This window comes from Entelurus aequoreus, linkage group LG10 (genome assembly GCF_033978785.1).
Source record: "Entelurus aequoreus isolate RoL-2023_Sb linkage group LG10, RoL_Eaeq_v1.1, whole genome shotgun sequence".
NCBI classification, from domain to species: domain Eukaryota; kingdom Metazoa; phylum Chordata; class Actinopteri; order Syngnathiformes; family Syngnathidae; genus Entelurus; species Entelurus aequoreus.
Genome location: NC_084740.1, coordinates 3,735,683 through 3,754,506, shown reverse-complemented (window position 1 = coordinate 3,754,506; position 18,824 = coordinate 3,735,683). Strand labels below are relative to the sequence as shown.

Sequence of the window (18,824 nt, the reverse complement as noted above, 5' to 3'; positions counted from 1 at the left end):
TTGCTGTAATTAGCGTTTACGGCTAACAGCAAAAGCATGGCCATGTGTTACTGTCAGTGTTCACTCTTACAATAACAATGTTGCTACAGCTGGGTTATTATACAGCTTACACAACGTAAATGAAATATTGTTGATGTTGTTAAAGTGATTCAGAGGTAGAATTGATCGCTCCCATTAGCTGCATTGCTAGCCACCAAGAACAAGACCATTTTTACATGTTAGAATGCAAAAAAACCCAAAACTATTGACTTCTTGTCTCTCATAAGGATTGTGAACGTTAGGCAAAATCCCCCCAAAAAGTACAGTTCCCCTTTAAGGTTTCATCTACGTGATGGAAGTATATACCGTAATTTCCGGACTGTAAGCCGCTACTTTTTCCCCTCGTTCTGGTCCCTGCGGCTTATACAAGGGTGCGGCTTATTTACGGCCTGTTCTTCTCCGACACCGACGAAGAGGATTTCGGTGGTTTTAGTACGCAGGAGGAAGACGATGACACAATGATTAATGACTGACTTTTCATATACAGGTAGGCTGCTTATTTTGATAATGTACAGGCGAGCACTTTGTATTACTTTGCACCGTTGTATTATTTGTACTCTGCATGAATGCTGTTCGCCATGTCAAAGATGTGAAAGTTTGATTGAATGATTGAAAGATTTATTGTTAATAAATGGGACGCTTTGCGTTCCCAAACAGTCATCTCTGTCCCGACAATAGATAGATAGATAGCAGGAACCCCTATATACTACGCTAATTACACATCAAAACCCTGCGGCATATAGTCGGGTGCGGCTTATATATGGAGCAATCTGTATTTTCCCCTAAATTTAGCTGGTGCGGCTTATAGTCAGGTGCGGCTTATAGTCCGGAATTTACGGTATGTCATGTAGTAAAAGGCACATTCATAGTAACATTTACTATTTTGTCCATTTGAATAAGAATACGCGGCACATTACGTTCACTTTTTTTAACAAGTCACTGCAGACCTGATAAGAGCCTACAAACATAATAAACATCACTTACTGTACAAGATTTGCTGTCACTACTGCTAGGATGTTCATATTATTCTCATTTAGATGGAAAATGACTCATAATCCTAGCGAAGAAAAGGATGGTGGAACCAAGCGTCTCTTCGTGTCCTTCTCACCATTTCTGAGTCTAAATGAGCTGTCAAAGTGTACCAACTTGTGGGAATATGTCTACTTTCCAGGTGAGCGGTATGATTTATGACCTAGAATCAAGTTTGAGGAGCAAGGAAGCAGCTGTTCAGTCCATCATTGGCACTCAAGCTGGTGATCATGGCGCTGCTATAAGTAGTTTGTCTTATAATAACAATATCACTAATAATATTCAAGTCACAAAATGTAAATGCAGTATTGTTGGCGCTTTATGGATGTTTTTTACTGGCTTTTATGGGCGGAATAGAGGTCCTCCCATTGGCTCTGCTGTAAGCACATTTTTATTTCCCAGTTAGAATGCATTAAACAAATATATATCCGATGACATGTCTTACATAATGATTGTGAACGATAGGCAACATTCCGGAAAAAGTGCACTTCCCCTTAAAAAGGCAATGTTTTAGGCCATGGCGATGACATACTTTTTGGTGAGATTGGCTGATACTGATCGGAGGCTGATGGATAGCACATCAGTACTCTGTACCGGTACTTTGTGGCACTGATGAATGAGCAACATTTACCTTGAAGTCAATGAAAAGCATTATTAGTGGAGCTCTATGTGTGTCATATAGCTAAACACAGATGTTATGAAGGTGTTATTAAGGATACATGCTGGTGTCTTTCTTTCGCATCTCTAACCAGCGCTTGTTGCTTTCTATCAGCTTCTGCAGCTTCTGGCCATCCACTTTCACCGTTTTCTGCACGTGCAGGCTACGGACACACGGAAGAAGACATTTAGTCTAGTACAAGAACTGAAGGGAGGACTCTAGGGGAAGAAGTGGCAATACTTAGCAGGCGTGTAGGATGACCTTGAGATGCTGGACTGGATCTCTGCACCTTCTGTGGAAGAACAAGCACAACAAAGCATTTAGGCCCAAGAACAAGCGTGATCAGAATACATCTGGGATTTTGTGTACCAGGAAAGAAGTCTGTCCATCTGCGGTGTGCAACATCTCCAAAAGTTCTCAGACCAGCTGTAGAAGAGCTGGCCACAAAGTTGGCGAGGCCAAAGCCAGCGATGTTGGACGCCTTCCAGAGTGGCTTAGGTTGCTCTAAAGATATGGGGCCTAAAACGGGAACTTGTGGTAGAAAGGGTGAAGACCTTGTGGCAGTAGAAGGAGACAAGACTGTGGTGAAGGCTGGAAGAGACGTACTGCTGTGCCTCTGGGCTAATGACCCCAGAGCCCCTAACACAGTGTTGAGCTGGCCTGAGATCTGCTGTTGGGACTCGGCTAACTCCTGGACTTTGGCCAGGAAGGTCAGATTGCCTCCTAATAACATATGAGATAAGACGTGAGTACAGTATTATTATTATGGTATTATTGTCCTCATTAAATAACACACTTGACACTCTGCATATTGACTTGCACACTAAACATGTCATTACAGGTGAATACATTGGAGTACAGCAACAAGGATTACTTTGTAAACTATGTAGTTTCATCCATACATTGAGTACAGCAACAGGGATTACTTTGTAAACTATGTAGTTTCATCCATACATTGGAGTACAGCAACAAGGATTACTTTGTAAACTATGTAGTTTCATCCATACATTGGAGTACAGCAACAGGGATTACTTTGTAAACTATGTAGTTTCATCCATACATTGGAGTACAGCAACAGGGATTACTTTGTAAACTATGTAGTTTCATCCATACATTGGAGTACAGCAACAGGGATTACTTTGTAAACTATGTAGTTTCATCCATACATTGGAGTACAGCAACAGGGATTACTTTGTAAACTATGTAGTTTTCATCCATACATTGGAGTACAGCAACAGGGATTACTTTGTAAAACTATGTAGTTTCATCCATACATTGGAGTACAGCAACAGGGATTACTTTGTAAACTATGTAGTTTCATCCATACATTGGAGTACAGCAACAATGATTACTTTGTAAACTATGTAGTTTCATCCATACATTGGAGTACAGCAACAGGGATTACTTTGTAAACTATGTAGTTTCATCCATACATTGGAGTACAGCAACAGGGATTACTTTGTAAACTATGTAGTTTCATCCATACATTGGAGTACAGCAACAGGGATTACTTTGTAAACTATGTAGTTTCATCCATACATTGGAGTACAGCAACAAGGATTACTTTGTAAACTATTGTATGTAGTTTCATCCAGTGTCTTTCAACCTTTTCTGAACAAAGGCACATTTTATCTTTTGAAAAAACCCGGAGGCACACAACCAGTAGAAATCATTAAAAAATGACACTGGATATGAATTTAAAGCATGACCAAGCATGCATCAATATAGGTTTTGTCTCAAAGTAGATGTACTGTATCAATATAGGTCTTGTCTCAAAGTAGATGTACTGTATCAATATAGGTTTTGTCTCAAAGTAGATGTACTGTATCAATATAGGTCTTGTCTCAAAGTAGATGTACTGTATCAATATAGGTTTTGTCTCAAAGTAGATGTACTGTATCAATATAGGTCTTGTCTCAAAGTAGATGTACTGTATCAATATAGGTCTTGTCTCAAAGTAGATGTACTGTATCAATATAGGTTTTGTCTCAAAGTAGATGTACTGTATCAATATAGGTCTTGTCTCAAAGTAGATGTACTGTATCAATATAGGTTTTGTCTCAAAGTAGATGTACTGTATCAATATAGGTCTTGTCTCAAAGTAGATGTACTGTATCAATATAGGTCTTGTCTCAAAGTAGGTGTATTGTATCAATATAGGTCTTGTCTCAAAGTAGATGTACTGTATCAATATAGGTCTTGTCTCAAAGTAGATGTACTGTATCAATATAGGTCTTGTCTCAAAGTAGATGTACTGTATCAATATAGGTCTTGTCTCAAAGTAGGTGTACTGTCACCACCTGTCACACCACACCCTGACTTATTTGGAGGTTTTAGCTGTTTTCCTGTGTAGTGTTTTCGTTCTTGTCTTGCGCTCTTATTTTGGTGGCTTTTCGTCTTTTGTTAATATTTTCCTGTAGCAGTTTCATGTCTTCCTTTGAGCGATATTCCCCACATCTACTTTGTTTTAGCAATCAAGACTGTTTAATTGTCCTTCTTTGTGGGGACATTGTTGATTGTCATGTCATGTTCGGATGTACTTTGTGGACGCTGTCTGCTCCACACGCTGCAAGTCTTTGCTGTCGTCCAGCATTCTGCTTTTGTTTACTTTGTAGCCAGTTCAGTTTTAGTTAGTTCTGCATAGCCTTTAGCTTCAATGCCTTTTCTTAGGGGCACTCACCTTTAGTTTATTCTTGGTTTAAGTGTTAGACACCTTTTTACCTGCACGCTGCCTCCCGCATATTGTGATCACAACAAACCATGTTCCCGACATCTACAAAGCAATTAGCTACCAGCTGCCACCTACTGATATGGAAGAGTATTACACGGTTACTCTGCCAGCTCTAGACAGCACTGACACTCAACAACAACAACAACACATTTTTTGCGGATTATAATTACTGCTTTGCAAAAAAGGTTTTTATCCCAATTAGGTGAAATGACATCATCTCCCACGGCACACCAGACTGTATCTCACTAGTGTGCCGCGGCACAGTGGTTGTAAAACACTGGTTGAATCAATACAGCAGATGCTCATATGTGTTTTTGACGCATAATTCTAATGGATACATGCAAATTCAAAATAAGGCAGGTCACACACCTTGTGTGTCATGAACACATTCATCTTATTTTACAGTAAAGAAGTACAGTATTTATTTGTCATAATTCTGTCTCAACAAAATAGTCATTAAAACAATCATGACTGAAAATCAGTTTTTGTGGGGTATTTCCGACAGTAGTCCGGAAGCAAGCTGGCGTTTCTATTCATTTTCCCCACATAGGGACTTCCCGCGAGATCCTACTGACCAGGAACCTGTTTTATTTTCTTGGGCAGAATAAGAGTGTGTTACCTGTCTCATTAGACGGGTCAACCGTGCTGCTGAGGTCTGAATCTTCTGTCACATTGAAGGTGACCTTCCTCTGCCCAGCATCTTGCAGCAATGACTGTTGAGGAGGTAAGACATCCCATTAGTGACTGCATACACAACATTATGGCCTTGACAACATCTATTTCATGTTGATTTTCCTTCATTTGTCACGTCAGAGAGTGACAGACTTATGTGGGCGTTCTAGTCAAATAAATACTATAATCCAGAAGATTTAACATGACACTGTTTTGTCAACATGAGTCCATACAACGTTGGATTGATGGCTGAAAGAGCATTCTGACATCGCTACTCTGTGGTGTTGACCACAAGACACACCTGTCTCCATTCCTTTCATTATACGTCTTTATTGTCCACCGAGGTGGAAAATTGTCTTTGGCTCACCCACAGACAGCACTAAAATACCAACTGGTGTTGTCCCGATACCAATATTTGGTATCACTTGTCTTAAATGTATTTCGGTACTTTTCTAAATAAAGGGGACCACAAAAAATGTCATTATTGGCGGCGTGGCGAAGTTGGTAGAGTGGCTGTGCCAGCAATCGAAGTGTTGCTGGTTACTGGGTTCAATCCCCACCTTCTACCATCCTAGTCACGGCCGTTGTGTCCTTGGGCAAGACACTTCACCCTTGCTCCTGATGGCTGCTGGTTAGCGCCTTGCATGGCAGCTCCCGCCATCAGTGTGTGAATGTGTGTGTGAATGTGTGTGTGAATGTGTGTGTGAATGTGTGTGTGAATGTGTGTGAATGTGTGTGTGAATGTGTGTGTGTGGAAAGTGTGTGTGAATGGGTGTGTGAATGTGTGTGTGAATGTGTGTGTGAATGGGTGAATGTGTGTGTGAATGTGTGTGTGAATGTGTGTGTGAATGGGTGAATGTGTGTGTGAATGTGTGTGTGAATGTGTGTGTGAATTGTGTGTGAATGTGTGTGTGAATGTGTGTGTGAATGTGTGTGTGAATGTGTAAATGTGGAAATAGTGTCAAAGCGCTTTGAGTACCTTGAAGGTAGAAAAGCGCTATACAAGTATAACCCATTTATTTATTTATCATTTAATTTGAACAAAAAATCTTAATTTACATGAAACATATGTTTATTATTGTAATTTAGTCCTTAAATAAAATACTACTACTACAACTTGTCTTTTAGTAGTAGGTAAACAAACAAAGACTCCTAATTAGTCTGCTGACGTATGCAGTAACATATTGTGTCATTTATACACCTATTATTTTGTACACATTATGAGGGACAAACTGTAAAAATGTATCATTAATGTACTTGTTCATTTACTGTTAATATCTGCTTACTTTCTCTTTTAACATGTTCTATCTACACTTCTGTTAAAATGTAATAATCACTTATCTTCTCTTCTTTGATACCATATTATATATATATATATATATATATATATATATATATATATATATATATATATATATATATATATATATATATATATATATATATATATATATATATATATATGTATATATATATATAATAAATAAATGATAAATGGGTTATACTTGTATAGCGCTTTTCTACCTTCAAGGTACTCAAAGCGCTTTGACACTATTTCCACATTCACACATTCACACACACATTCACACACTGATGGCGGGAGCTGCCATGCAAGGCGCTAACCAGCAGCCATCAGAGGCAAAGGGTGAAGTGTCTTGCCCAAGGACACAACGGACGTGACTAGGAAGGTAGAAGGTGGGAATTGAACCCCAGTAACCAGCAACACTCCGATTGCTGGCACAGCCACTCTACCAACTTCGCCACGCCGTCCATATATATATATATATATATATATATATATATATATATATATATATATATATATATATATATATATATATATATATATATATATATATATATATATATATATATATGTGGATATGTTTAGTCCATGTCACGATACACCATATATATGTGGATATGTTTAGTCCATGTCACCATACACCATATATATGTGGATATGTTTAGTCCATGTCACGATACACCATATATATGTGGATATGTTTAGTCCATGTCACCATACACCATATATATGTGGATATGTTTAGTCCATGTCACCATACACCACATATATGTGGATATGTTTAGTCCATGTCACCATACACCATATATATGTGGATATGTTTAGTCCATGTCATGATACAGGATATATATGTGGATATGTTTAGTCCATGTCACCATACACCATATATATGTGGGTATGTTTAGTCCATGTCACCATACACCATATATATGTGGATATGTTTAGTCCATGTCACCATACACCATATATATGTGGATATGTTTAGTCCATGTCACCATACACCATATATATGTGGATATGTTTAGTCCATGTCACCATACACCATATATATGTGGATATGTTTAGTCCATGTCACCATACACCATATATATGTGGATATGTTTAGTCCATGTCACCATACACCATATATATGTGGATATGTTTAGTCCATGTCACGATACACCATATATATGTGGATATGTTTAGTCCATGTCACCATACACCATATATATGTGGATATGTTTAGTCCATGTCACCATACACCACATATATGTGGATATGTTTAGTCCATGTCACCATACACCATATATATGTGGATATGTTTAGTCCATGTCACCATACACCATATATATGTGGATATGTTTAGTCCATGTCACCATACACCATATATATGTGGATATGTTTAGTCCATGTCACCATACACCATATATATGTGGATATGTTTAGTCCATATCACGATACACCATATATATGTGGATATGTTTAGTCCATGTCACGATACACCATATATATGTGGATATGTTTAGTCCATGTCACCATACACCATATATATGTGGGTATGTTTAGTCCATGTCACGATACACCATATATATGTGGATATGTTTAGTCCATGTCACGATACACCATATATATGTGGATATGTTTACTCCATGTCACGATACACCATATATATGTGGATATGTTTAGTCCATGTCACCATACACCATATATATGTGGATGTGTTTAGTCCATGTCACCATACACCATATATATGTGGATATGTTTAGTCCATGTCACCATACACCATATATATGTGGATATGTTTAGTCCATGTCACCATACACCATATATATGTGGATATGTTTAGTCCATGTCACCATACACCATATATATGTGGATATGTTTAGTCCATGTCACCATACACCATATATATGTGGATATGTTATACATATCCACATATATATGGTGTATGGTCCATGTCACCATACACCATATATATGTGGATATGTTTAGTCCATGTCACGATACACCATATATATGTGGATATGTTTAGTCCATGTCACCATACACCATATATATGTGGATATGTTTAGTCCATGTCACCATACACCATATATATGTGGATATGTTTAGTCCATGTCACCATACACCATATATATGTGGATATGTTTAGTCCATGTCACCATACACCATATATATGTGGATATGTTTAGTCCATGTCACCATACACCATATATATGTGGATATGTTTAGTCCATGTCACCATACACCATATATATGTGGATATGTTTAGTCCATGTCACCATACACCATATATATGTGGATATGTTTAGTCCATGTCACCATACACCATATATATGTGGATATGTTATACATATCCACATATATATGGTGTATGGTCCATGTCACCATACACCATATATATGTGGATATGTTTAGTCCATGTCACGATACACCATATATATGTGGATATGTTTAGTCCATGTCACGATGCACCATATATATGTGGATATGTTTAGTCCATGTCACCATACACCATATATATGTGGATATGTTTAGTCCATGTCACCATACACCATATATATGTGGATATGTTTAGTCCATGTCACCATACACCATATATATGTGGATATGTTTAGTCCATGTCACGATACACCATATATATGTGGATATGTTTAGTCCATGTCACCATACACCATATATATGTGGATATGTTTAGTCCATGTCACCATACACCATATATATGTGGATATGTTTAGTCCATGTCACCATACACCATATATATGTGGATATGTTTAGTCCATGTCACCATACACCATATATATGTGGATATGTTTAGTCCATGTCACCATACACCATATATATGTGGATATGTTTAGTCCATGTCACCATACACCATATATATGTGGATATGTTTAGTCCATGTCACCATACACCATATATATGTGGATATGTTTAGTCCATGTCACGATACACCATATATATGTGGATATGTTTAGTCCATGTCACGATACACCATATATATGTGGATATGTTTACTCCATGTCACGATACACCATATATATGTGGATATGTTTAGTCCATGTCACCATACACCATATATATGTGGATGTGTTTAGTCCATGTCACCATACACCATATATATGTGGATATGTTTAGTCCATGTCACCATACACCATATATATGTGGATATGTTTAGTCCATGTCACCATACACCATATATATGTGGATATGTTTAGTCCATGTCACCATACACCATATATATGTGGATATGTTTAGTCCATGTCACCATACACCATATATATGTGGATATGTTATACATATCCACATATATATGGTGTATGGTCCATGTCACCATACACCATATATATGTGGATATGTTTAGTCCATGTCACGATACACCATATATATGTGGATATGTTTAGTCCATGTCACGATACACCATATATATGTGGATATGTTTAGTCCATGTCACCATACACCATATATATGTGGATATGTTTAGTCCATGTCACCATACACCATATATATGTGGATATGTTTAGTCCATGTCACCATACACCATATATATGTGGATATGTTTAGTCCATGTCACCATACACCATATATATGTGGATATGTTTAGTCCATGTCACCATACACCATATATATGTGGATATGTTTAGTCCATGTCACCATACACCATATATATGTGGATATGTTTAGTCCATGTCACGATACACCATATATATGTGGATATGTTTAGTCCATGTCACCATACACCATATATATGTGGATGTGTTTAGTCCATGTCACCATACACCATATATATGTGGATATGTTTAGTCCATGTCACCATACACCATATATATGTGGATATGTTTAGTCCATGTCACCATACACCATATATATGTGGATATGTTTAGTCCATGTCACCATACACCATATATATGTGGATATGTTATACATATCCACATATATATGGTGTATGGTCCATGTCACCATACACCATATATATGTGGATATGTTTAGTCCATGTCACGATACACCATATATATGTGGATATGTTTAGTCCATGTCACGATGCACCATATATATGTGGATATGTTTAGTCCATGTCACCATACACCATATATATGTGGATATGTTTAGTCCATGTCACCATACACCATATATATGTGGATATGTTTAGTCCATGTCACCATACACCATATATATGTGGATATGTTTAGTCCATGTCACGATACACCATATATATGTGGATATGTTTAGTCCATGTCACCATACACCATATATATGTGGATATGTTTAGTCCATGTCACCATACACCATATATATGTGGATATGTTTAGTCCATGTCACCATACACCATATATATGTGGATATGTTTAGTCCATGTCACCATACACCATATATATGTGGATATGTTTAGTCCATGTCACCATACACCATATATATGTGGATATGTTTAGTCCATGTCACCATACACCATATATATGTGGATATGTTTAGTCCATGTCACCATACACCATATATATGTGGATATGTTTAGTCCATGTCACGATACACCATATATATGTGGATATGTTTAGTCCATGTCACGATACACCATATATATGTGGATATGTTTACTCCATGTCACGATACACCATATATATGTGGATATGTTTAGTCCATGTCACCATACACCATATATATGTGGATGTGTTTAGTCCATGTCACCATACACCATATATATGTGGATATGTTTAGTCCATGTCACCATACACCATATATATGTGGATATGTTTAGTCCATGTCACCATACACCATATATATGTGGATATGTTTAGTCCATGTCACCATACACCATATATATGTGGATATGTTTAGTCCATGTCACCATACACCATATATATGTGGATATGTTATACATATCCACATATATATGGTGTATGGTCCATGTCACCATACACCATATATATGTGGATATGTTTAGTCCATGTCACGATACACCATATATATGTGGATATGTTTAGTCCATGTCACGATACACCATATATATGTGGATATGTTTAGTCCATGTCACCATACACCATATATATGTGGATATGTTTAGTCCATGTCACCATACACCATATATATGTGGATATGTTTAGTCCATGTCACCATACACCATATATATGTGGATATGTTTAGTCCATGTCACCATACACCATATATATGTGGATATGTTTAGTCCATGTCACCATACACCATATATATGTGGATATGTTTAGTCCATGTCACCATACACCATATATATGTGGATATGTTTAGTCCATGTCACGATACACCATATATATGTGGATATGTTTAGTCCATGTCACCATACACCATATATATGTGGATGTGTTTAGTCCATGTCACCATACACCATATATATGTGGATATGTTTAGTCCATGTCACCATACACCATATATATGTGGATATGTTTAGTCCATGTCACCATACACCATATATATGTGGATATGTTTAGTCCATGTCACCATACACCATATATATGTGGATATGTTTAGTCCATGTCACGATACACCATATATATGTGGATATGTTTAGTCCATGTCACGATACACCATATATATGTGGATATGTTTAGTCCATGTCACCATACACCATATATATGTGGATATGTTTAGTCCATGTCACCATACACCATATATATGTGGATATGTTTAGTCCATGTCACCATACACCATATATATGTGGATATGTTTAGTCCATGTCACGATACACCATATATATGTGGATATGTTTAGTCCATGTCACCATACACCATATATATGTGGATATGTTTAGTCCATGTCACCATACACCATATATATGTGGATATGTTTAGTCCATGTCACGATACACCATATATATGTGGATATGTTTAGTCCATGTCACCATACACCATATATATGTGGATATGTTTAGTCCATGTCACCATACACCATATATATGTGGATATGTTTAGTCCATGTCACCATACACCATATATATGTGGATATGTTTAGTCCATGTCACCATACACCATATATATGTGGATATGTTTAGTCCATGTCACCATACACCATATATATGTGGATATGTTTAGTCCATGTCACGATACACCATATATATGTGGATATGTTTAGTCCATGTCACCATACACCATATATATGTGGATATGTTTAGTCCATGTCACCATACACCATATATATGTGGATATGTTTAGTCCATGTCACCATACACCATATATATGTGGATATGTTTAGTCCATGTCACCATACACCATATATATGTGGATATGTTTAGTCCATGTCACCATACACCATATATATGTGGATATGTTTAGTCCATGTCACCATACACCATATATATGTGGATATGTTTAGTCCATGTCACGATACACCATATATATGTGGATATGTTTAGTCCATGTCACGATACACCATATATATGTGGATATGTTTAGTCCATGTCACCATACACCATATATATGTGGATATGTTTAGTCCATGTCACGATGCACCATATATATGTGGATATGTTTAGTCCATGTCACCATACACCATATATATGTGGATATGTTTAGTCCATGTCACCATACACCATATATATGTGGATATGTTTAGTCCATGTCACCATACACCATATATATGTGGATATGTTTAGTCCATGTCACGATACACCATATATATGTGGATATGTTTAGTCCATGTCACCATACACCATATATATGTGGATATGTTTAGTCCATGTCACCATACACCATATATATGTGGATATGTTTAGTCCATGTCACCATACACCATATATATGTGGATATGTTTAGTCCATGTCACCATACACCATATATATGTGGATATGTTTAGTCCATGTCACGATACACCATATATATGTGGATATGTTTAGTCCATGTCACCATACACCATATATATGTGGATGTGTTTAGTCCATGTCACCATACACCATATATATGTGGATATGTTTAGTCCATGTCACCATACACCATATATATGTGGATATGTTTAGTCCATGTCACGATACACCATATATATGTGGATATGTTTAGTCCATGTCACCATACACCATATATATGTGGATATGTTTAGTCCATGTCACGATACACCATATATATGTGGATATGTTTAGTCCATGTCACGATACACCATATATATGTGGATATGTTTAGTCCATGTCACCATACACCATATATATGTGGATATTTTGCCTTAGCCTTGAATGAACACTTGATGCATATAATCACAGCAGTATGATGATTCTATGTGTCTACATTCAAACATTCTTCTTCATACTGCATTAATATATGCTACTTTTAAACTTTCATGCAGAGTGAAATCACAACTAAAAGTGTATTTATGAAACAGTTATTAAGCAGTGGCACAAACATTCATGTCATTTCCAAACAGAAAGTGCAAGATTGTCAGAGACATTTTAAAACAAGCTATTAGTGCACTTTTGTGCATGATGTCACTAAGATGACTTATCAAAACAACACTCAATTAAAGTGCACTTTTTGTACAGAACGCCACTACAATAGTTTACAACAAATAAAGTGCACTTTTGTGCATGATGTCACACAAGATATTTCAATAAGTGTCAAATAAAAATGAGCTGCATAATAGGACATCAAATAGTGTATGTCCTTCACTATGTGGTAGGTTCCTGCGGACGTTATCTCCTTCTGTTGTTGACTATTTGTTTCATACGGTGTTGATGTGGAAATGGTTGCTTGGGCATTTTGTGGGTGTGGCACTGAACGGAGATGTTGACATGCGGAGTTTCAAGCACTCTTCATTCTGTAGCGGGTGACTTTTCAAATGATGCTACAAATTAGCAGTGCTGCTACTTTTTGTAGCAACGCTTTTGCCGCACACTTGACATATTACGGTTGTCTGTTCAACATCTTCCCGCTTGAAACCAAACCACCGCCAGACGATGGACCCCCTGCTGTTTTTCTTGGGAATTAATTCTTCCTTCATTTGTTACCAGATTCGCACCTTCTTTCTCTCGTATTACCACTCACACCACTCCGCTAGCACCACTGCTAACGTTACCCATGTCACTACCTCTCTGCTCGGCGAGGGCGTATGACGTTGTGTGCGCGTCAGTATGTGACATATGTAAGAAGGTGCACTTGAGAAGCAGAGACAAGAAGGAGTGAGAAGAGCCTGTAGTGTAATGCCTGCAGCTAAAAGCAACTGTGTGAGAACATTTACTCCAATATCACCATGTAGTCATTTTCTATATCGCACAGAGACAAACCCACAATATATCCAGTATATTCCATATATCGCCCAGCCATAATATATATATATATATATATATACATATATATATATATATATACACATACATACATACATATTTCAAGGTTCAAGGTTTTATTGGTCACATGCAGAGTACACCACAGTGAAATGCTTCTTTCCATGCTCTTCAGATATTGCGTACAGTGGGATCCAAACACTTGTTGCTGAATCTAATACACTAAATACAACAATTTGAATAGGTCTGATGTACATTAATTACAAGACAATAAGTTGCACAATAAGTCCCAGTAGTTATGGTAGAAGTAGAAGTACATTAGTCACATACAGTACCAGTGCAATATGAAATAGTATAACAGTATAGGAAGCAACAAATATGAAGGTGTCTACAGTTCTTTGGCAGTTGAGTAGTGACAGTAGTATGAACAGAGGTAATAGAACAGTATGACTTCTTTATGCTCTTGTTTTTACATTATTTACAGTCATTGAATGAAGAGTATTGTAGTCTGGTAATTACCGTGGTAATGAAAGTGCTTCTTGTGCAATTGTGCTAAGTGTTAATCAGCGGTGCAGTTGAGCAGTCTGATGGCTTGGAGATAGAAGCTCCTCCTGAGTCTCTGCGTGTTGGCCATGACACTCCGCTAGTGCTTGCCTGACTGCAGCAGTGAGAAGAGGTAGTTGCTTGGGTGGCTGGAGTCCCTCACTATCCTCTTGGCCTTGGATCTACACTGCCTGGTGTAGATGGTTGGGAGCACACCTCCGATGGCTGGTCTGGCCACTCTCTGCAGTCTGTTGCTGTTCCCAAAGCAGGAGGTGATGTTTCCACTCATGACACTCTCTGTTGTGCATGAGTAGACGTTTATGAGGATCTTGTGGCTTAGCTTGAACTTCCTCAGTCTCCTGAGGAAGTTGAGACGCTGTCGTGCCTTTTTCACCACGTTGTCTATGTGTGTGGTCCAGAACAGGTCTTCTGATATTGTCACTCCCAGGTACTTGAAGTTGGTCACTCTCTCGACCGGCGTCCCGTCTATGCTGAGTGGACTGTAGTTCCTTGCCCCCCGTCTCCTAAAATCCAATATGATCTCCTTGGTCTTGCTGACGTTCAGGGCGAGGTGGTTTTCCTGACACCACAGTGCCAGGTTCTTCACTTCACTCAGGGTTACCAGAGATCAGGCCCACCACAGCTTTGTCGTCAGCAAATTTCACAATGGAGTTGGTGGTGTTTTTAGCCACACAGTCATGTGTGTAGAGTGAATAGAGGAGGGGGCTCAGAACGCAGCCCTGGGGGGCACCGGTGTTGAGGATGATGAGGTGCACTTCCCTGCTCTCACCACTTGTGGTCTGCCTGTCAGGAAATCCAGGACCCACTGACAGACGGTTGAGTTCAAGCCCAGGTCCTTGAGCTTGATGACGAGTTTGGATGGGACTATGGTGTTGAATGCTGAACTGTAGTCTATGAACAGCATTCTCACATAGTTCCCCTGCCTTTTGTCCAGGTGTGTCGTGGCGGTATGCAATACCTGTGCGATTGCATCGTCGGTTGACCTTTTTGGGCGGTATTCAAATTGCAGGGGGTCTAAAGTGGGGGGGAGGGAGGAGCTTATGTGGTCTTTGATTAGCTTTTCAAAGCACTTCATGGCTATGAGGGTGAGGGCTACAGGGCGGTAGTCGTTGAGGCAGGCAGGGGCAGATTTCTTTGGAACAGGGACAATGGTGGATTTTTTCAGACAGGTGGGGATGACGGATTGTTCAAGGGACAGATTGAATATGTCTGTGAATACCGGTGCCAGTTGGTCAGCACAGACTTTTAGGACGCAACCGGGGATGCCGTCTGGCCCTGCGGCTTTCCTGGTATTCACCCTCTTAAAGGTTCTCCTCACGTCATGTTCTGTTATTCTGAATGCTGAGTCTCCATTGCCAGTGGCCATACCCTCTTTTGCAGCGCCATGAAGGCTGCGGTTTGAATTTGCAGCCTCAAACCGTGCATAAAAGGCATTTAGCTCATTTGCCAGGGAGACATCAGCATTCACCATGGGGGGGCTGCCTTTGTAGTCTGTCATGGTTCTGAGTCCTTGCCATACAGCTCTGGAGTCAGCCTGCTGAAATTGAAACTCAATTGTGTCTCTGTATCGTCCCTTTGCCTGCTTCACTACGCCCCTGACGTCATAGCACGCTGCCTTGTACGCGTGCATGTCGCCGGTCGCGCGCCCTCCATAGTAGGTTGAGGTGCGCGCTTTCAAAGCCTCTCGGACCGATCTATCAACCCAGAGCTTCTGATTTGGAAAAACCTGTACTGTGGTTGTGGGGACTATTTCCTCGACCAGTTTACCAACAAAGTTCAGCACAGTGTCTGTATATTCGTCAATGTTGTCTGTGCCCTCGCAGAACACGCTCCAGTCTGTACAATCTAGCACGTCCTGGAGCGCGCTCTCTAAGTTCACAGACCAACGCTTGACTTCTCGCATCACCACGGGGGCGCGCTTCAGACTTTGTTTATACACTGGTACGAGCAAGATGGCGGAGTGATCTGATTTACCGAAGGCTGATAAAGACTGTGACTTAAAGCCGCATTTGAACTGCGAGTAGCAGTGGTCTAGTATATTATCGCCTCGGGTAGGACAGGTCACGTGTTGGTAATACCGTTTTAAGTTTGGCCTTCTTAAAGTCCCCAGCAACCACAATAGCAGCATCAACATGAGCTGTCTGGAGTTTATTTACCTGGTCATAGAGCTCCGAAAGTGCGTTCTCAACGTTGGCCTGGGGTGGAATGTATACTCCGATGAGTATAACTGATGTTAGCTCCCTTGGTAGGTAGACCGGGCGGCATTTGATGATGAGAAACTCCAGGTCCGGTGAGCAGTGTTCCCCTATCTTCTCCACACTGCTCGGTCCACACCAGTGTTTATTCACCATAAAACACACGCCTCCGCCTCTCGATTTCCCCGACGACTTGTTCCTGTCGCTCCGGTACACGGAGAAGGGCTCCAGGCTGATGGCGTGGTCTGGAACCTCCGGTGTGAGCCAGGTCTCCGTGACAGTCTCTGATGTCCCGCCGGAACTTAATCCTCGCCCTGATGTCGTCCAGCTTGTTCTCAATTGACTGGACGTTGGAGATCAGGATAGAAGTGAGAGGCGTCCGGCTCGCACGTCTTCTCACGCGGTTCCTTATTACCCCTCAGCTGCCACGGTATCCATGGTGTGTCCGCCATTCTCCTTTGTTGTTGTTACCGGCATTTCCAGGGACTCTCAATTCTGCCGGCAGTTCCTTCAAGAGGTCCGAGCTTCGTTGAAGTTGGTGAGTTGTTTTTGAATTATGTCCAAAAGAGTCTGTCGGTCGTAAACAAATGTTGTGCCGTTGGTCGAAGTAAAACAAATTAAAAAAACGACACAAATTAGCCAAAATACGCAAATCTTGTGACGAGAGCGTGGAGAGGCAGCCGAACGGAGCAGCGGCATCTTTCAATATATATACTGTATATATATATATATACATATATATATATATATATATATATATATATATATATATATATATATATATATATATATATATATATATATATATATATATATATATATATATATATATATATATATATATAAAGTGTTGTCCTCGCCAGTTCCAGGTCGGAAATGGCTGTCAAAGTGTCCCAACCTGTTGGATTATATTGTCATGCATCTATTTTTCAGATGAGAGGCATGATTTGTGATCTACAAGAAGCAGGGAAGCGAGGAAGCAGCAGACCACTCAATGATGTAAACATAGGAACACCCGGAAGTGATCACGGCACCCCTCTATGTAGTTTGTCTGCGTTAGCACTTATAATAACAAAATCACTAATACTTGCTTAATATTCAAGTCACAAAATGTAAATTGAGTATTGTTGGCGCTTTTGAATGGTTATTTATCGGATTTTAAGGGCGGTATGGTGGACCTACCCATGTTTCCTCTGTAAGCTGACTTTAATTTACGTTTATTTAATATTTAGAAAGCATTAAAAAAAAATCCATCCGTTGTCATGTCTTACATAATGAAAGGCAAAATTCCAAAAAATGTGCAGTTCCCCTTTAAGTGTTTTTGAACACAATGCCACAAGCTTGGCACACATATTGGCCCATTCCTCCTTGCAGCACCTCTTAAGCTCCATCAGGTTGGATGGGAAGCATTGGTTTTCATC

At 39.1% G+C, this 18,824-nt stretch overlaps 1 protein-coding gene across 11 annotated transcripts in view; it reads right to left on the bottom strand.

The window, feature by feature from the left end:
• LOC133658164 (centrosomal protein of 164 kDa-like) overlaps window positions 1-18,824 on the bottom strand; it is a 92,558-nt gene that overhangs the window by 6,338 nt on the left and 67,396 nt on the right. For 4 of the 11 annotated variants that reach the window (XM_062059853.1, XM_062059852.1, XM_062059854.1 and 1 more), the window contains 4 exons: window positions 5,077-5,170; window positions 2,096-2,449; window positions 1,967-2,018; window positions 1,788-1,889 (listed from right to left, as the gene is read on the bottom strand). In XM_062059853.1, coding sequence (XP_061915837.1) covers window positions 1,788-1,889; window positions 1,967-2,018; window positions 2,096-2,449; window positions 5,077-5,170 — 602 coding nt within the window. Of the gene's footprint in view, window positions 1-1,600; window positions 1,700-1,787; window positions 1,890-1,966; window positions 2,019-2,095; window positions 2,450-5,076; window positions 5,171-18,824 lie in introns of all 11 variants that reach the window. The other 7 variants (XR_009827406.1, XR_009827407.1, XM_062059856.1 and 4 more) reach the window with 7 other exon arrangements.